Source organism: Cebus imitator, unplaced genomic scaffold (genome assembly GCF_001604975.1).
Source record: "Cebus imitator isolate Cc_AM_T3 unplaced genomic scaffold, Cebus_imitator-1.0 Scaffold27, whole genome shotgun sequence".
In the NCBI taxonomy this organism is placed as follows: Eukaryota; Metazoa; Chordata; class Mammalia; order Primates; family Cebidae; genus Cebus; species Cebus imitator.
In genome coordinates, this window is record NW_016107342.1 from 1,043,650 (window position 1) to 1,066,159 (window position 22,510).

Genomic DNA, 22,510 nt, shown 5'->3' on the forward strand with positions numbered 1-22,510 from the left:
ACTAAAACATATTCATGCATTTTTTTCATGTCTAATGCCAAACTTATTGGGAAGTGCTTGATCCTAAGGAGAGCTATTACAAGGCTAAACAGTGATTTCACATTACAAATTCCTCAAAAGCAAGATTAAATTGCTGACTACAGACATAGAGTTCTTGGTTTATATTCAAACACTGCATTAGTCCTATAAATAACATAAAGTTAATACACATTTGCACCAAATGGTAATTAAAAAACCATTAATTGACTTTAAAGATACTAAGATGACTGAATCAAGAATAAAGGCAAAAAATAAAAACTTTCTAATAAATAGGATATTTTAGATTTTTGCTTAGTCTCAACCCCAAGTATGTATTTATGTTTGTCCACTCTGCTCTTGAAAAGTTTGTATCTCTGAGCCATAGACATGCATATTTTACTGTTCACTCAGTAGAATAACTGGACACATCTATTTAGTTATCTATGCTTTGAGCACATTTCCTCACACTGGTAAATAAATGAGAAACTTATTATATAAACATAGAGAGGATGAATTTGGTTTATACAATTTATACAATTCATTTTTTCTGTGGTGCAGAGCCTCATGGTCAAGTACTAGTGCCTGCTGCTGGGGGAAGTGGTATGACTTGCATTAAGGCCCCCATCAGTAACTGAGAATAGTATAAACCAGAATTCCCACTTGGTAAGTGTTAGAAAAAGCTGGACAGAGTGGTCAAGCCCTCTTTCAATGGGCTGACATTTAGAGCAGTTATACGTGCTTTCAACAAAAATCTGAGCAGCAACCCATCTAAAAGGGACAGAACACATACTGAATATTACAAGGAAAGGGCACAGGCTTCTAGAAACAAAATCTGTACCAGTTCATATAGGGCTGAAATATATTTCCTATTCAATTTCAGTTGGTCCAGGCACTGGAAGGGATTGAAGCTACAGGCAAAAGACTTTTCAGGACCTACAGCTGGAGAGGATTGAGGAAGGTAACAATTGATAAACTGCAGTATGATATAACAAATAGGTTGGTGTAGGTTGCACATAGTCTGACCAAATTATATAGCATATAAATTGAATTATTTCTGAATCTCTTACATTAGCTTTTCTTAACTGTTTATAAAAGGCAGATTTCTTGAAAATAAGATTATACATTATTGCTATTTAGCTTCTAAAAGAGTATAGAACAGTGTAATGCCATAATACTTAAATAAACATCTCACAAAATGATTCATTTTTAGACATAAGGTATGCAATCTGATTAGAAGAATCTCTGTTAGGTGCATTGTACTTGAATAGACACTAATTAATAATTACAGCCTGAATTGTTTGTAAGGCTTTCTCTCTTTGCTGGAAAACAGAAAATTCAAAGCCATATTCAGCCCAGTACCTACTCTGACAGTGGTATTGGAAGGGGACTTATTGGAGATGCATGCCATCTTACTCTTTGAAAAATTCAGAAAAAAAATTTAAGAATAGCTCCAAAATATTTTGCCTTCAGTAACAACCTATATTGATATATTTTCCACAAAAGATAAAACATTATGTTTTAGTCTGTAACACCTCTTGTGAATTCATTTCAGAAAGAGTATCAGGAAAATGTATACCTCATACCAGGCACTACTTGAGGTGCTGAGGATACAGAAGTGAACAAAATAAACACAGTCTCTTCTTTCATCAAGCTTATGTTTTGGAAGGGAGGAGAGCAACAAATAGATTTGTAATATGTCAGAAGATCAAGAGGTCCTGTGAAGAACTATAAAGCATTGTAAGGGTAAATAAAGCAAAGGAGATGGTACTATTTTAGAAAGGAAAGGTCAATCTGAAAAAAAGACATTTGAAAAGGCAAGTTAGTGAAGAGGAAAGCAACCATATTTTCATCTTTGGAAGGATATTTTGGGCAGGGGAACAGCAAATGGATGCTCTCCCTAGCTGGACAATACTTAGAGTGAAATAATGGGCTAGCATTGTACCAGCATTGCAGTGAGCAAAGGGCAGGTTAGAGAGGTGTCCCAGACTAAGTAATGTAAGAAATCATGAGATTTTTAGCATAGGCATAGGATAATAGTAACTTATTGTGGCTGTTGTGCAAAGAACAGATTAGAGGGGGGGAAGACTGGAAGGAGAGAAACAAGGAAGGAGGCCACTGCAGTCATGCCAGCAAGAGATGATGGTTGATTAACAGAATAACAATAGGGGTGGAAGGTCCCCCCTTTCGGATATATTTTGAAGGTAGAGCCATTGAAACTTTCAGTTGAATTGAATTATGAGAGAAATAAAGACAACAAAAAACATGCCAAGCTTTGGGCCTGAACAAGTGGGCAAATACATTTCTATTTACTGGGAACAATAGATTGAGTTCTTGTATGTTGATAGTTGTATCTGTGGCTACTATACTTGAAAATCACTTTGATAGATGTAAAATCCTTGGCTCACAAAACTTGAATACCTTTTAAATGTTACTCCATTTACTTCCAGAATAAATAATTCCTTTGAAAACTGATGACAATCTGGGCTTTTTTCCCCCTTAATTCTTATTATCTATTTCTGTGGAAGTGAAACTGATTTTTTTTCTTTTCAGTTTGGGAGATTTGCTACAATATATCTTATTCATTATGGATCACTCTCCCAGGGATGTAGTGTTCCTTTTCACAATATCAATATTTCCATTTTATTTTCAGGAAAGTTTCCTAGAATTATTTTATTTTTTGGGACAGACTCTTACTCTGTCGCCCAGGCTGGAATGCAATGGCGCCATCTCAGCTCACTATAACCTCCACTTCCCGGGTTCACACAACTCTTCTGCCTCAGCCTTCTAAGTAGCTGAGATTACAGGTGCTCGCTGTCACACATGGATAATCTTTTGCATTTTTAGTAGAGACAGGGTTTTGCCATGTTGGTCAGGCTGGTCTCAAACTCCTGACATCAGATCATCCACCCGCCTCTTCCTTCCAAAGTGCTGGGATTACAGGTGTGAGGCACTGCACCCAGCCTATAGTTATTAATGTTCATTTTATTTCATTGCTTTTTCTCTTTAGGAAATCCTAATGTTTTTGGTCTTGTGGCTTATATCCTATATGTGTCACTTTCAATTGAATAATTTAGTTTCTAATTTTTATTTTTTTAGTTGCTCCTTTTACTTTTCTAAAATTCTTATGGTATACTCTTATTATTCACTCACGTGTTCTTACAAGTTTAGCTTTCATATCTGAAATGACTTACTCTTTGATTTCTAATCCTTTCCTGCATTCTAGTCCCATATTTCAGTTTTTCTAAATTTGATTTATGTTGTTCCTTTCTATATTTTATCATTTAGAGCATTTATTTTAGCATCTTTTGAACTATTAGGTCACAATTTTCCTCTTTCTTATGAGCATAAAATATTGGTGTGTTTGCAGAGATACCATTCTACTTTTTATTATCTTTTTCTTACATCAGTCATGCTTCTCTAGGTTTTCTTTTCTCCCTTTTTTTCCTTTCTTCCTTCTTTTTTTACATAAAATCAATTTTCCTAGTCTGTTAAGGGGTAAGCGTTGATCAAAAAACCATTTCTAATTTCACAAATATAGAACTCCCTTTCATCTATTTTTTGAAGTGTCAAAAAAAAAAATACCCTTCTATTTTTTTGAGAACTCCTGACCCCATTTATATCACCCATTTTAATCTGGACCATCCATTTTATTTTCCTCTATCTTTTCCACCCACTCTAGTTTGGTTTTATTCCCTGAAGGTTCTCCTGAGAAGAAGATTCAGCTAGTGAGTTCCAAGAGTTCACAGACGGGAGACTGTTCAGACTCTTCAGATATTAGAGAGGAGCTGTTTTGCTCACCTACAAAGTACTTCTTCCATTTTTAGCTACTGCTATATCATTGGCCTGAAACAATTTCTCATGAGTATCTATGAGAAATTTGGATGTTATCTTGACCTCATTTCCATCAGATACCTCATTGCTTCCTTCTGTTGTCTCCTGTAAAAATTGTAGTATCATGTGGGTCATGACAGTGTTAGCTCATATTTGAGAATTTGTGAGAACACTTTGCTACCTAATCTTGTTGTCAAAGTTGCTTTTTTTTTTTTTTTTTTTTTTTTTTTTTTTTTTTCTTTGCTGTTCTTGTTGTTCTTTTCTGTTTTAATGGGAAAATTCAGAGATTCACACACTATGTCATTGCCGCCATCAATTTTTCAGAATTCCAGAATAGACTTATTTTGGGGACTGCATGAAAAGAAGTTTATCATATTTCTGGCACATTCTAACTACTCCACTTTCAATGTGGTTTTGTAGTTTCTGGATGTGTAATATTACTTGTCCTTTAGAATGTAGCAGGTGCTAAGTGGATACAACATAGGAACTGAAGTCAAGTCTGCCTGGATGTAGAATCTGGGAGAATAGCAAGAGACAGGAGTCAGTGATTTAGGAAACCTGCTGCAGGGAGAAAAGAGAGACAACTACCATCACCTCCGCTATAATAATAACAACAATTAGAAACTATTTTAATTGTATGTGCCAACCTATTACTCCCATTTTACAAACAAAAACATTAAGATACAGAGAGGTTAACTAATTTGCCACAATAAGGAATGTAAAGGTATTCCAGTGAGTCTGGGAATTGCCAGTCCTGACTTCCAGACAGGCACAAAGTATTTGTTAGAAAGGAGGCCTGGAAGGAGCAACGGAGGAGTGACTTCTGCTTGAACAGAGCTAACCAGAGGTTATCTAGACAATAGGCAAAGACACATGAAACAAGATACACAAAGGCAGCCTGGTATTGGACTTGGGGGACCAGGTCAAAAAGCGGAAAAGCAAAGTATCGTTTATGCCTAGTGCCAGCCTGATGAGCTGAGGTCCATGCAAATAATTTCTGTCTATGTCCAGGGTAACCTGAGAGATAAGCAGTGTGGAGGACAGAGTGTCAGGGAACCAGGATATAATTGCCATCTTAAACAAATAGGAGGGACCTATTACCTGGGATAGAGACAATATCTTAAAGGTGATTTTTTGTTTCTGTTTTTTTGAGACAGAGTCTTACTCTGTTACCAAGGCTGGAGTGCAGTGGTGTGATCTCTGCTCACTGCAACCTCTGACTTCCAAGTTCAAGTGATTTTCATGCCTCAGCCTCTCAAGTAGCTGGGACTACAAGGCATGGCATGACATCACGACCTGCTAATTTTTATATTTGTAGTAGAGACAGGGCTTCAGCATGTTGGCCAGGCTGGTCTCAAACTCCTGACCTCAAATGCCTCGGCATCCGAAAGTGCTAGGTTACAGGTGTGAGCCACCATGCCAGCCCAGAATCTGAAAGGTTTTTTATCACTAGGCCTATAATATTCAGATTTTTTAAAAAGCCATGCACAACTAGAAGGCAGATAGCAGCACACAGACCGTTCTCAAGTGAGGGAGCGCAACCCTGTAGGCACCTGCTATATTGTCTTCAAAATACAAAAATGGTCCCTGGTGTTTTCTAACAATTCTCAGCAAACAAATCTTAACATGTAGCTCAATACTAGCATATGGGAAAGTCGAAACTATGCATCTCATCTTTTGAGATGTAAAGGATAATCAAATTTAGGATAATCATGTATAATTTTAAAATCAGAACTCTTCTAAGAACACCTTGAGACCTTAATCAAATATATACTCACACAGAATGCTGGTCAAGAGAAGAAGTAAATTTCAGAAAAGATGAAACTTTGTTACTGGTACTGTATTACCTGACAGTAACAATGGCTTGGTCATGCCATTAATCCTGAGAAAAATCAAAGTAACCAACAACTAAAAAACTTTATCCCTCAAAAATTCTTTACGAAGTCTGTTTTAGGACTTGAATCAAAATAGTGGAGTACATTGGTAGCTCTAAGATCTGGTAAACTCTTCTGACTCATTCTTTATGTCATCGTAGAGCTTTGAATGTATGGCACAAGGCCAAGATAGTTTTAATTTTAATTGGCTGTCTGCTTTGATATTTCTATGTTTACACATATTCTTTTATTGCTTGAAAACAATTCTTAATGACATAAACTTGAGAGCATTTTTCCCACTTGTATTTTGATGTTTGAAATCAGCCATCCTTTTTCTAAATGTTTCTGTGCAATGCAGCATCATTGGTAATGTTACCACTTATATAATTTGTTCATTAGCTTCTGCTCCCTCTGCTGGATTGTAAACGCAAGTAGCAATGAGAGCTCCATTTCTAAAAGATATATATTCCCTACACCCTCACCACCAATCTTTGCATTTTATAAACTCAAATGAAATCCATTCTAAAGATAAGACAATCTAAACTTAAACTAGCAGTATTTTACTTTAATTATCCCAACATATGCTTATCCTTCAGTTGCACGTTGTTACTTTGTATCATTATTTTACAAATGTCAACCTCATTTGTTTTCTCTTCTTTTTGGTAAAGATGGAAATAAGTATATTTGCAGTGAATTCCAGAGCTTAATGCTAATATTTCCATAATGATTCTCTTGTAAATATGCACTTAAAGTATACTTTCTGTTTACCTAATTGTGAATAAATGAGAAAGATGAGAACAAAATCTGTATATTGAAACAATTCATATTGACTTCACTTACGCAGATCATGGTTTAGAAGGTCCTTGATTAATGGCTGTGAGATTCAAAAATTATTATCTGATATCTGAATCGCCTTCCCCCAAAAGTAAAGAACATAGAAAAATAAACAATTTCATTTATTTGGTGGATAACAAGAATAGCAACAACAAAAATCCTGAGAGAATTCAGTAAGTGTCAAATTGGCATATAGTTTGTTGCAATTGTTTGTGTCAATACACATTTAAGTAATAAAATTAGAATAAATTTTATTTATTAGAAATATGAAGTTAAAAAATACATATATTCAGGTAACAAAAATAGCTTGCTTTGCTCACAGGTGAGTTACCTAGCCCAACATGCTTCAAGGTAGCCATCCAATAAAGAGTGACATATTCTGCCTATATACACACATATTCAGAAACCCTGGGATCAAAATTAGCTCCTGAGTCCCCAAGAACTTTGGAAATTAAATCATGAACAAAAAATGTCCACATTTATTTAAGTTACCTAAAATGAGGTTTTCTTGCTGGTCATCCTATTAAAGGGCCAAGAAGACTGTGAATCTATAAATAGATCTGATTACCAAGAGGAAGGGTAAACTTTTAAGCGTTTTAGCTTCTGCATTTGGCAGTAACTGATTTTACCGTTAATCTCTGCAGCCTAGCAGCTTCACAGATGTCTATTTTTCATTACTTAAATTTGCTCTTCAGCAATATTTAAGGAACACAATACAAATATATGCAAGAACTTTAACTACTTACTGTGGCTAAAGGATATAAGAGGAAAAAGAAATCCTGAGGTCAAATACACAATACAAAATGCACAGACTAATGTCAAAATCTCTTCAAAGCAACATGCAAATGCAAATTTTAAGCACCAAGAGTTGTCACTTGGCTCCTGAAATCCTCATCTCCTTCATTTGCCCTCAGATTGTGTTCAATTTTAGTTCACAATGTATTTTTTTTCCAGAATGCTAGCCTGTCATACCCAAAAATTTGGGCTGAGACATTCTATTTTAGAATGCCATTTTTTTCAGTCTTACACTTAAATTTACAAGATCAGAACCCAGCATGTTAAATCTACATAAGCTACAGGGCTAGTTAAGAGAGAATTTAATGCTGCAAAGAGCTCAACTTCCTTATTCCATTATGATCTGCTTACTGAGTCTAAAAGACACATGCTTCATTAACTCACTTAAAGGTTTTAGTTCAAAGCAATTGCACAGCTTTTAATTTCTCATTTGAAACTGCATGTAATTCATGGGTTGGATAAAGTAATATTTCAATTATATGAGTAAGATGCAAACATAAAATAAGATACAGATATCTGATATGAATAACTATTGACTTTGGTGATGGTATATAATAGAGAAACTGAATACCACATTTGCCTCTATATATTCCAATACAACAAGGAAAGTTATAAAAGGAAATTGACAGGGAAACATTTATATTCACCCATACACAGCAATATTAAATAGACTTTGAAAAATGTTGAAATTAAAAATATATAAATTGTTAAAGTCACACAATTTCACTCCAAATTCAGTGAGAAGTACAAATGAATATACTGCAAAGAAATATTGTTCTTGTTCTGATGACAAGTAGCTTGAACACCTGATATCTATCATTTTGGGCCTCTAATTATTCAAAAGAAGGTGTCTTATACATAAGGAAAGATATCTTTCTACATTCTTTCAATAATGATTAATAACAGGCAGTAAGAAAGAAAAGCTTTAGAAAATGACTGTTGTTCATTATCAGTTCAACTCTAACTCATTATCAAAATGTCCATCTTAAATTATGCATAGATGGCCATGCAAAACTGAATTAGGATGTAGTGCTTGGTGAATCTGTCCTTCTGTTTCCATGGAAACAGATGCTGGATTGCATTTCTTTAAGGCTAGTTTTAAAGTGGAAAACTACAGCACATTAATACTCCAGAAAGCTCAGAAGTTAACATATCTCATAAATATATCAGGTTTTTCAAACAGCAGTTATAGCCTACCATATAACACATACAGGGCATCTTTCATTTCTACTGAATTTCTTGTCAGATTCTCTCTTGCCATACCCACCCCACATCCCTATTTTGGTAGAAAGGCTGAAGAGTAAAGGTCTTTCCTTATTTGACTTTGGATTCTCAACATATAACAAAGGTTTCAGTTTGATATGGTCTGAATGCATTCATCCAAAATTCATGTTGAAATCTAATCCCTATTAAGAAGTGGGGCCAAGAGGACCAGTGCCCCAAGAGATAACATGTCTAAATATGAATCAGAAGATTCAAGAGATGGAGACGACTTTTGGGAAGTGTTTAAGTTATGAGGGCTTCATCCTTATGAATGGGATTGGTGCCTTTATAAAATAGGTTGAAGGGAGCTGTCTTGGCCCTTGTCCATGTGAGAATATGTCATTTGCCTCTTTTTCCATATGAAGACTTAGCAACAATGTGCCATCCTGGAAGCAGTCAGCCTTTACAAGACACTATATTGGCTGGCACCCTGATCTTGGTCTTCCTAATTTCCAGAACTGTGAGAAATAAATTTCTATTATTTATAAATTACCCAATCTAAGGTATTTTCCCATAGCAGCCCTACTGGACTAAGACATCACAAGTTCCGTTTTTATTTTTATTAAATGGAGATGGGTTTTCACTGTGCTGCCCAGCTGATCTTGAATTCCTGGGCTCAAGCCATACTACTGCCTCAGCTTCCTGAATAGCTGTGACTACAGGTGTATGCCAACACACTCAGCTTCAAGCTCTCATTTAATAAAAACATTTCGAATGATTAAAATGTAATTAAATCATCTATTTCTCCCTCTAGTTATATAAAAAAAAGTGAGCTTTAGTGTTGGACTAGCATGTAATTTATCCTAACTTCAAGAGTTAACTAGCTGTGTGACCTATAGGCCAAGCACATGAACTTTCTGTGTGTCAGTTTCCTTATTAACTCTGGGATAATAACAAAACCCAAGTCATGAAAGTTGTTCTAATTTTTATGCAATTCATATAAACCACCTAGAATAACTGTTGGCATAGGAAATCAATAAATGGTAGCTATAATTATTATAACTATAACTACTGGTGTGCTACTATTCTTGCTAGGCATTGGGCTAGATGTTTTATGTCTTCAGTCATCACTATAACCCAGTGATGACTGAAGACATATTATCTTTATTCTGTTCACAGACGTAGTGAAGAGGACACTTAATGTCACTTGAAATGAAAGCTGTAAGGCTAGGATTTGAACTTTCCTATGCTTGATTTCAGGGACTGGAAATTTTTCAATACACCATACTGTCTCTTTTAGATACTATGAAAGGCTCAATTCCTCTCTTTAAAATCTTTTCACAAACTATTTCTACAGATTAAAATATGGCCACTCAATCCATTGTAGAAAATAGCTAATTTGAAAGCAGTAGTTTACAAAGGAATTTGCCCACACTATATTTTTACTTTTTAGAAAGTGAATTAGGTTTTCTTGATGGAGTGCACGACAGCATAAAATTTGATTTTTAACTTGGAAGTAAACATTTAGTTGTTACAGAGCCCTGAGTCTTTCTCAGGAATCACCTTGGTGGCCACAGAGAATTTCCAAAAGTCTCCTTTGCTTATTTCTGTCCTGTGATAGCTCCTGGTCATTCCTCCTTTTAGAAAAACAAATCGATGTTTACTAATGATTTGGGTCCATTGACAACAGTGACAGACACATTTTATAATAAGAATAGAGAAACTCCCTTTTTCTGAGGATACAGTCAGGTTCATGAATGTTCAAACAAATTTTTGATAAATTGATAAGGGTATTAGATATTTTATTGGAGATCTTCAGTGGTTTATAATAACTAACATGCAAGGAGTGCTCTATTTTTAAAAGCACTGTCATATATTTTCTGCATTAAATATAAATCCCTGTGAAATCAGTGACAACATGAGGATGTTACATATTTGTAAGCAATAGCAACAATATCCCCTCTCCAATAAAAACAAAAAAACCAAACCAAAAAAAAAAAAAAAAACCTGAGGCACAGGACTAAGTGACTAAAGTCACATTTAGAAAGTGGTAAAATAAATGTTATTACACATGAATTTTTTTACGTTATTCAGATTAAAGTTAAATATATGTAAATCAAGCTCTATATTTACATGACAAATGAGAAAGTGGAGAATTGGACAATAGGGCATGAATATGGAACATAAATCTGTTGCTAAAAACAATTCAGCTAGGGCTCCAGTCTCTCAAGTATTGTTTTTCTTTAATTTGTTCAAGTTAATTGCTAGTAAGGTATGTTTATAACGTTTAAGAACAGTAAGGCAGATGACCCAAAACAGTATAGATTGAACCAAATAAATTTTCAGATATTCTTATCACTATGACCTACAACAATGGCATTTTAATACTAAGAACATGCTTACTTGATAATTATTTCCTAAGCGCATTATTTGTTGCTGTTGGAATGCTTTAATCACAACTGATATTAAGGTAGCTTTGATTCCTATTAAGTGGAAAATTATCAATATGGAAGATATAACTCATAAAGGAAATATAATTCTTATTTTGACCAATTGAGATACATATATATGATATATAGGAATATATTATATATAATCATATCTATGTATGACTATAGGATTATATATAATTATCAATCTATGTGTATGAATATATTATATATATACTATACATACATTATATACATGCTCAGTTATAATAAAGATTTTATTTAGAAATACATAAATTATGTTACACATACGTTATGTACATGTTTGTATAGCTATAATGAATATTTTATTTAGAAATACTTTTGTATTATTTAGAAAAGAATGGTGCAGATCCATGATTTTCATAGTGTCTTAAAGACTCAATACCACTTTTGGAATAATATCAAGATATTACTTGCAGCTTTCACTTTCACTTTCTCCTGAGTGTACAGTTTTCTAGAGGCTATTGTAATTGACTGTCTTGTATTACAACAGAATGAATATCAAAGCACATATAACAATCCAGCTATCTTCTATTAAGCCAGACATTAATGCAATTTACAAAAATATAATCAATGGCAGTCTCTTATCATTACTTGACTTTGCTTGGAAAAATATATTTACTTATCAAAAATATGTTAGTAACATGTAATTGTTTATTATATAATGTTTAATTAGTAGAGAAATGGGTTTTAAAGTCCTCAGTTTTAATTTAAATACAGTAAAAATAATGTAACTCACATGAACAAAAGGTCTTTGGAGTTCACAGTAAATTTTAAGAGGGTAAATGACCAAAAGCTTTAGAACTGTTGGTAAAAACATATTTGTTGTTGTTGTTGTTCAATCTTAAAATTTCCCCTCATTTTTATGATTTCTTATGATGAAGACTTCAGGGTCCTTGAAACATGAAAGTTATTTAAAATGATCTAATTAAAAATCCCTTACAGCATTTTCATAACATAAAAAACACTGAGCTCCTTAGAAATTGCTCTGTTTGGAAAATATATTTTTAACTTAACCAAAATAAATAATTCATACCTCACCAAGTGAGTAATAACGTCTTGGGATCTGGGAGTCCGGATAGATGTTTTCTAGGTACCAAGAAAAGGGCTTACACTTCAGATTTTCTCTTAGTGTTTTTCTGACTGACACATCTCCATAATCCACTTTGACAACACCTGGAATTTTTCAGAGAAACACAAATCAGTTTGTGCTATTTTTGTTTTAGTACTGTTTCACTCCATTTACTTTGCTATCAGTTTTTTTCTTTATAATTCCAGCAAATTCAATTACATATGCAGCTGCTACTACACTATATTTTTACTACCATCCAATTAGTACATTAAATAGATATAAATAACACTTCTTCCATTGGTTATGACTTTTCAAATGCAAATATTTATCAAGTACTTGTACTACTTAAATTGAATAATTAACTAAATTTAAATTGGTATTAATTTAGTATCTCATAATCAAAGCTTAACTGAGCTGGATAATGTGTCTGTTTCTCCTTAATAAAAAATTCTAGTATCTCCAATGTTTTTGTTAATATTCATACTTTCCTTATAGTCACTTATTCACCACCTGTAGATTTTATGAGAAATTTAAATAAATATAATTCATATAACAGGCTGCACGTGTTCTTTTTCTTGAACTTTTATCTTTTACCATAAACCTATTTTCTTATTGATAAATTGAGTTATTCTAAGCTACCCCAGTCCTTAAAATAGTAAATATGTAAGCATAAATAAACTAACAGGAATATATTCACATGTATATATGAAAATTGCTTAATTTTATTTCACAGAGTATTTGACATTTAAAGGATTATTTCTACTGAAAATCACTAAATAATGCTTTCTAGTTGGGAAATAATAATAATGCTACTAATTTTTATATAAAACACGATTACTTGATTTATTATTTATTAATAATAAAACTGACATTTGATTGAAATAACTAAGAACTGTGACAAGAAAGCAATTAATTCTTATTCTGAAAATATTTCAATGTTGAACTCTTTTCTTTAAGGCCATTATGGAACACACTGGCACAAATGGCCTAGTATTTAAGATATTCTATCCTAACCAAGTAACAGAGTCAATGAATTGTTCCCTAAAATAGGAGCAAGTGTTTAGACAATCTATGTGTCTGTAACTAATGCCATTACCAAGCCACTATTTTCCAGAGCAGCAACACTCTCAAAACTCATCACTCAATAGCTCCAAACCCCCGTCTCTTCAGAATTCACATTTTTTTCAAAATTAAATGCCACAGTGTTGATAGAAAGCATTTTGATGATGAAGCAGCCAAACCACTTCCTTCCAAAAGAAAATATTGATTTTCCTAGCTGGACAGAAAACAAGGTCTCTGGACTTTCTAAACAGATAAATATTTGCTTTCAAAATAATTCTATTCAGAACTCCCAATCTGGAATGCAACATTCAAAATAAGAGACTCAAACCAATTTAGTATTTACAAAATAAATCACTAGAATTTCTCATTATGTTAAGTACTATTGCAATTGAAATAATTGAATACGTTGTTCTCAAAATCACATACAGAGATGTCATTGTGCCTTGTGGGGAGAAGAAACACTATCTTCAGAGAACTTAATTCAACAATTTTGCTGTTCTGTTTTCATTTTTGAGGTGGGTAAATTTAATTGAGGTGGCCTAATATCACCGTCATGAAATATTTTTCTTTTGACTCTTCCCCAACTTCTTAAAATTAGATCTTGAGTAATTAAAAAATGGACAGCAAGCTAGTTTTGCATGGGTCATAGTGGCCAACCCCTCTTCTAAAAGATAAAGTCCTAGAAGGGTTTTATGAGCAGTTATCTGATTGAAATAAATATTTAAAGTTTCATTTGCATATCATTTTACATAAGGTCAGAGAAAACATTAATTGCTCACTTCAGATTTGACAAAAAGTGGCTATTGGAGACTTATAGAAATTACTAAATAAAGCAAAAGCCTTCTTACCTTGCCACCCTAAGTCATCTCTTGGCATTTCCATTGCAACTTGCTTTTGTTCTAATCCTAGATAATTATGCTAAATTACCTTTAAGAACACACAAAGCTACTGTGGGCTATCTTAACATTTTGGTGAGAATGGCTTTTTCTCTCTGAATCCCTATTTTTCTTCTTAGAAGTGAGATATATTAAGAGACAGCAGTCCTCACAGACACTCCATGTACTCCACATTTCTCAGGGCTCTGCAGTTAGGTAGGGACATCTAACTGGTTCTGGCCAATAAACTGTGAGAGAAAGGGGTTATGTCACTTCTGAGGGATAGCAGGAGATGGGGGGATTGGGGAGGGACAACATTAAGAGAAACACCTAATGTAGATGATGGGGGAATGGATGCAGCAAACCACCATGGCATGTATATACCTATGTAACAATCCTGCACGATCTGCACATGTACCCCAGAACTTAAAGTATAATTTTTAAAAAGTTAGGAAAGTGAATATGAGAGCTTTCTTTCCTTTACCACAGGAACTGAGGAGGACTTGTATCCCAGTGGATGCAGTTATAAGATGGTGAGTCTTTTCTTGTACTGTATGATTTAGTGACCGTAAAGTAGTGTCAGAATTAGATTATTCAGATCCATGGTTTGTTATGTAATCTCACTTGTTCCCCAAACTCTTACCTCTAATTCAAGCCTCTTCAAAGTAGGTTATCCAATTGTTTACCCAACAGTTTTATGTATACTAGCCATCTCAAAATTGACAAGTCAAAAATTTGATTCTCCAATTTCCTCCACCTCCAAGGTTCTTCATTTCAGTAACTAGCACAAATATCTACTGATTTTCTCAAGGAAAAACAGTTTTCTTTCCCTCACACATATATATTTTTAACTCACTAGCAATTTCTGTTGGCTCTACTTCACAATATATTTTCATCCACTCTACTGTTAACCATCCTGGTCTTAACTTCTCCCATCTCTTGCTTACACTAGCATTGCAATATTCTCCTAACTAGTACCCAAAACATTTTACATTTCTCTACCTACATTTTATTCAATATTGCATGTTCCTTAGATACTACATTTAAAATACAACTCAAATCATGTTACTCTCCTGCTCAAAAGTATACCGTGATTTTCCATAATACTAAGAATAATTGAGTATCTCTTAAGTATTGTCTGAAGAACCTTCAGAAAATAGCTCTTGGCTAGCTCTTTGAATTCATTTATACTCACTTTGAAACCAGCCCAGTTGCCCACAGAAGTGATGTTTATGGTTTCTTTTGAATAAACATGAAAAAAATGGCCCTCCTGGTCTTGAAACTTGAGAAAATTACGTTTGTCATATCTAATTTCCATGCTCAGGAAACTAACCAGATAGTGTCAAGGAAATGAAACTTACGAGATCACCATATCCGGACAGAGAGACATCAGACCCCTTCACCTGTCATGATTGCCTAACCACCTGTTTTTTGTTGATTAATTCCTCTTCCTTATTCCTCCCTAATTCCTAGTCTCCCATACATGGTTACATTTCTTCCCTGCTATATCAACCCCTAATTTTAGTCAGTCAAGGAGATGAATTTGAAACTGATTTCTCATCTCCTTGGATGCAGCACCCTATAAAATCCTTCTTCCCTGTAAATACTGGTTATCTTGGTGAATGGCTTTCTGTGCAGCAAGCAGCAGGACCCAGACAGAACCCCTTGTGTTTCAGTAACATCTTCATTCTAGCCACACTGTTGTTTTTTTTATTCTTAGCTTTTCTTCAAACATGCCAAGTTCATTCATAATCCAACAATTCAAGGCTTTATCCTTCTCTTTTTTTCTGTCTGGAATGGTGTTACCCTGCAACTTCATGAGATGGCCTTCACTTAGTCCAAGTCTTTGCTCAAATTTTACTTCTTCAGGTTTGTTCCTATCAAAATTGATCCCTTTCTCTGATCTTCCTGGGTCTTTCTCTATCTCTCTAACCTGTTCAATTTTTTTTTCCATGGCACTTATTATTGTCTGATACCATATTGTAGGTCACTTTTGCTCATTGCCTTCTCAACAAAAACTCTGGATATTTCCTTTCTTGAAGGATAAGGTAACCTACCTGATAATCTCTTACAACATACCGTGAATACTAAATAATGCCTGGAAAATGCTTAGTATAATAACTGGCATGTAATAATTGCTTAATACACATTGTAAATTGCATTGGATAGCTGTTGTTTTGCATGCCTGACATCCATTCTGTCTTCTGGTAAAAGTATTTGGGTTTTCTCTAGGAAACCATTCCTACTTCACTTTCAGCTTAGGTGGAGCTGGTTTCATTGCTTTCCCCACTCTCTTCCAGTTCCATCTATGGGCACAGACTAAAGGCACATCACCAGAAAATCTAGTTAAAATGCAAATTTATTCAGTTGGTCTGGAGGGGGTGCCTTAGGGTCCATATTTCTAACAAGCTCCAAAGGATCCTACTTTTGCTCACTCCAGACTTTGATTAGCATCTAAAACAACTAGAGCATTCTATTTCTCAATCTTATATATAACCCAGATAACAATGACTGACTCAAGAATGGGCAAATAAACCAGTCAGCCTAATAAAGTATACCTTTGAGAATATACTAGGACTCTTAGAAAGTTGAAACTATTTCCTCTGGAACTAGGTAGCTGTATAGATGAGTTAAGCCTGGAGTTTTTGGGGCCACCATATAAAAAAAGGGCTATGAAAGTGACACCAATATAGAAGTAAGATAAATCCACATATGGAAAAATATAAAGTATGAGGGTAAGAGAGAAGGCTATCTAAAGATAGAAAGCAGAGGCCAAGCCAAGATTAAGGTAACAGATATCTGTTGTGGTCAAGTTTTGCACAGGGAACTTTTCTAGGCACTTGGAATATATCTGTAAATAAAACCAAATTATCTTCCTCCATGGAGTTTACATTCTACTGGAGAGGGAGCTAAATAGTAAAGACATTAGAAGGTGATACATGCTTTGGAAAAAAAATTGTAAGTTTTTAATCCAAGTCTTTCAATGGGACATTCATATAGAGTATGAACAAAAGAGTATTTTAATTAACTCCAGGTCCACAGGTTTCATTAACAGCTAAATGATAAAATTTATGGGTTGCTCTATTTGCTAAATAAGCTGTCTATTCATTTAATCAAGCTAAATGCCCATCAATGATAGACTGGATAAAGAAAATGTAGCGTGTGTGTGTATGTGTGTATATATATATATATATATATATATATATATATATATATACATACACACTATATAGCCATGAAAAAGAATGAGATCATGTCCTCTGCAGGGACATGGATGGAGCTGGAGGCCACTGTCCTCAGCAAACTAACAAAGGAACAGAAAACTCATGAGAACACCCGGACACATAGAGGGAAACAATACACACTGGAGCCTATTGGAGGATGGAGGCTGGGAGGAGAGAGAGGATCAGGAAAAATAACTCAGGAGTACTAGGGTTAATACCTGGGTTATGAAATAATCTGTACAACAAACATCCTTGACACATTTTACTTATGTAACAAACCTGTACATGTACCCCTGAACTTAAAGTTAAAAAATCTGTCTTTTATTCTTATGTCTATTGTATTATAGCATTAAATTCACTCTTTAGAGAAATCATGTCTTAAATTTCAAATAGATATTGGATGGAAGACAAAAATGACACTGGCCCAACTGTCACATAAAACTGATATTTATGGTTTTTAAAATATAAACATAGAAATTCATCCTCTCAGTCTTGAAACTTAGGAAAATTGTATTTGTCTTATCTGAGTTCCTTTCTTAGGAAACAAATGATCAGGCCAACCAGACATTTTCAAGGAACTGAAACTCACCAGACGGCTGCATCTGGACAGTGAGACACCAGACCCCCTCACCCATCATGACTGCCTAGCCAACCAACTGCTTCCTGTTGACAAGCTCTTCTTTCTTACTCCCCCAATTCCAATTTTCCCCACACATGATTACATTTTTTCTCTGCTATATAAACCCCTAATTTTAGTCAATTGAGGATATGGATTTGAGATGGATCTCCAATCTCCTTGGCTGCAGCACCTGATTAAAGCCTTCTTTTCTGGCAATACTGATTATCTCAGGGATTGGATTTCTGTGAGGCAAACAATGGGCCTTAGATCAAACCCCTGGCAATAATTATTTCAGTTAAATTCTTCCCCTAGTAGATGTCTAGTAAGTCTAATAGTTCTGTCCTCTAAAATCAAGGTACCTGAAGAAAGAATACCCTAATTGCATGCTAAAGCTTACAGTTTCATGCACAAAGAATACATATTTCAGCATAACTTAAAAGAGGAACTTATTTTTCTTCAATAAATAATGCTTAAGTGGGCACAGTGGCTCATGCCTGTGATCCCCAGTACTTTGGGAGGCTGAGGTGGACAGACTACTTAAGGCCAGGAGTTCAAGAACAGTGTGCCCAACAGGGTTAAACACTGTCGCTAATAAAAACACCAAAAAATTAGCTAGGCATGGTGGTGGGTACCTGTAATCCCAGCTACTTGGGAGGCTGAGGCAGGAGAATCACTTGAACCTGGGAGGTAGAGGTTGCAGTGAGCCGAGATGGCGCCACTGTTCTCCAGCCTGGGCAACAGAGTGAGACCCCATCTCAAAAAAACCTCCAAAAAACAAAAACAAAAACAAAACAAAACAAGAATGTTTAAGTAAATCAAAGTAAATCTGGTTGACAAAATGCAATTCTTGTATTAATTATGTCTGTATAAGAATATGGAAAAATGTTAGTAAGTCAAACATATGTTTATTATGCAGTTATAATTAAAATATATAATAAAAAATTGAGATAAAGCAAGTTTTCCTTTAATAGTCAAAACTCTGCAATTGATTATAAAGTTTGTTATATATGTCATATTAGTGACATATATTCACATTACAGGAGTAGACCAGAATATACAGTTTAAGCTAATAATTTTTTGTGGTGTTTTCTAAATACCAAATAGAAAGTGAACTTTGTTATTTACTCTTAATAATTGTAATTAGGAACTTCATGAATAAGGATCTGCATTTTTCTCCTCTTTAAAAGTGATAATATAATAAGCCACTGTTAATCCAGCTAGTAATTATTGTATTATATTGCATCTAAATACCAAATTGTAAATGTTATCGTGAAAGCTGGAGATCCAAATGCAAATGAAGAAACTAGATTTTATCTGACACCAAATATAATAAATCAAATCAAAATGGATTAAAAATTTAAATTTAAGATCAGAAACTGTAAAAGTACTCAAAGAAAACATAGGGGAAATAGTCCACATTTGTCTAGACAAAAATTGTTTGGATTTGACCCTAAAAGCACAGGCAACAAAAGCAAAAATGGATAAGTGCAATGGCTTCAAACTAAAAACCTTCTGCACAGCAAAGGAAATAATTAGCAAAGTGAAGAGAAAACCTACAAAATGGAAAAAAGTATTTGTAAGGCATGGATCTGATAGGGGATTAAAATCTAAAATATATGAGGAACTCAAACAACTCAAAAACAAGAAAAGACCTCATTAAAATGGGCAAAGGTCATGAATAAACATGTCTCAAAAGATGACATCCAAATGGCCCATAAGTACATGGGGAAAAAAAGCTTGTATCACTAATCATTAGGAAAGTGCAAATTAAAGTCACAGTAAAGTATCGCCTCATACCTGGAATGACATATCAAAAATATAAAAGATACATGTTGGAGAGGATGTGGAGAAATGGTAATTCTTAGATATTGTTGATGGAAATATAATTAGTATAGTCAATATAAAAATGGTATGGTGCTTACTTGTAAAACTAAAAATAGAACTACCACATGATGCTATAATTCCTCTTCTGGATTTATATAAAGGAACTGAAATCAATATGTCAAAGGGATATCTGCACTCACTTGTTCACTGCAGCATTATTTACAATAGTCAAGATATGGAATCAACCTAAATGTCTATCAACAGATGAATAAAGAGAATGTGGTATTCTACACAATGTAGTACTATTCAGCTGTAAAAATGGAAGAAAATCCCATCATTTTGACAACATGAATGAAGCTGGAGAACGTTATCCTAAGTGGAATAAACCAGGCACAGAAAAATCAAATACCACATGACCTCACTTATGTATAGAATCCAATACTACTGAATTCACAGAAGTAGAGAATGGAATTATGGCTACCAGAAGCTACAAGCATGAGGAGGGAGGAATGAGGAATTGTTAATCAAACGGTATAAAATTTCAGACAGGCAAGAGACAATAGGTTTTGGGATCTATTGCTCACCATGTGATACAATCAACAACAATCTATTATGAATTTAAAAATAATTAGGACAGTAAATTTCTAATGTCTTATTACTAAAAATAATAGGTAAGCAAGTTATGGATATGTTAATTAGCTTGGTTTATTTATACCATACTGTTTGTGTATATATATGTAATCTCAAAACATCACATTGTGCCTTATGATTACTGTTAAAACTTGTCAATCAAAAATATGAATAATCTATAAGCACATAAATACTGTATTGTTTCAGAGGTTTAGGAGATTTCTTGGAATTATCATTGTTGCTGTTTTGAAATTTAAAATTATTCCCTTAATCTACCTTTTTATCTATTCCTTATGTGCATACAAATTACCCAGTCTCATAACCTCTCATTAGGATATCAGTGGACAGAAGTATATTAACTGGCTGACAGCCCATTCCAGCTAATAATACATAGTGATTATCTGTTGAATTTATCATTTCCTATTATTACTGCAATTTTATTTTAATGGAATAAAAAGGAGATAATGAATTTTATCAAATCAGAACTTCTGCACAGAGCTGTCACACAGAAGAGGATTATCAGACAACTTTCAATTTATTTAGCTCTAATATCCACAGTCAAAACTTAGAACAGGACTTGAAGCTGAGTTTTCTAAGTAATTACTTCAAATTTCAGTTCAACTTGACAATAAAGATCTCATATGAAATGCTTGGTCCAAGATCAAAGAGAATATGGAAAATAAGAAAAATGAATATTTACAGTAGCCTTTTAAAATAAAGAACAATTTGATATCCATTGAGGCAAAGGAACTACAAGATCTACAATCCCTAGAATTTTTTTTTAGTGAAGACTATCAAGCCAGTGTTTACCATCCTTCAGAAGGTAGAGCAGCCAGGGTATGTAGTCACCTGGTCCCTAACTCACATATTTTATGGAAAAAGCAAAGGAGCTAACGATGCACTGATAATACCACTGACCAACCTGTGTGCATTTTGCTTTTGCTTTTACTGGAAATTTTATTCTAGTAGTAAAGACAGGTATTTTATGAAGTTTATCTATTAACCTTTTTTTAAACTTCTAAAAATTATTCAAGGAGTATATATTAATTGCAGAGAAAACCAAAACATAAATAAGCCTAAAAAATAAAATCACCTCTAATATAACTACACTTGTATTATCATTTTTCTAGACTTCTTCCTATTTATGTGTAAATATATAGGTACAGCTTTTCTTCCAAAAATTTATTCATACCATAATACACATTTGCAACCTTTTCCTAAAACAGAATGTGATGAGCACTTTCCCTAGTCAATTGGAACTTTTCCGTAATTTTGTTTCTATGCTTCTATGGCATTGTATTTTAACAATTAGTCATAATTTACTTAATCATTCCCCTATAGTTGGACATTCAAGTTGTCTCTAATTTGGGAGTTTATAATCAACAACTATCTTTGTATATATTTTATATTATTTACTTATTTCATTATTTTCTAGAAACAAAGTATTTTGATATATCATAAGCTATATAATACATATGTACAGAGAATGAGAGTGCGAACAATGACCTGCTCTTTCCAGAAAGGTACAAATTTTAACACCCTTCAATGTCATAAGAAGTCAATCTCTCCTCCACAGCACTGGCTATTTTAATTTACTATTTAATTTACCACTTTTTTTTATGTGAAGAAGCTGCTGCTCAACGAAATAAGAGAAGACACAAACAGATGGAGAAACATTCCGTGTTCATGGTTAGGAAGAAATAATATCGTGAAAATGGCCATACTGCCCAAAGTAATTTACAGATTCAACGCTATCTCCATCAAGCTACCAATGACCTTCTTCACAGAATTGGAAAAAAACACCTTAAACTTCATATGGAACCAAAAGAGAGCCTGCAGAGCCAAGTCAATTCTAAGCAAAAAGAACAAACCGGGAGATATCACACTACCGGACTTCAAACTATACTATAAGGCTACAGTAATCAAAACAGCATGGTACTGGTACCAAAACAGAGGTATAGACCAATGGAACAGAACAGAGGCCTTGGAGGCAACACAACATATCTACAACCATCTGATCTTTGACAAACCTGACAAAAACAAGTAATGGGGAAAGGATTCCCTGTTTAATAACTGGTGTTGGGAAAACTGGCTAGCCATGTGCAGAAAGCAGAAACTGGACCCCTTCTTGACACTTTACACTAAAATTAACTCCAGATGGATTAAAGACTTAAACAT

The 22,510-nt window shown here is 34.1% G+C and overlaps 1 protein-coding gene across 1 annotated transcript in view; it reads right to left on the reverse strand.

Annotated features, from left to right (window-relative positions):
- Positions 1-22,510, reverse strand: part of GALNT13 (polypeptide N-acetylgalactosaminyltransferase 13) — a 596,785-nt gene that overhangs the window by 42,657 nt on the left and 531,618 nt on the right. Inside the window, 1 exon segment of the mRNA XM_017523193.2 lies at positions 12,063-12,202. Coding sequence (XP_017378682.1) covers positions 12,063-12,202 — 140 coding nt within the window.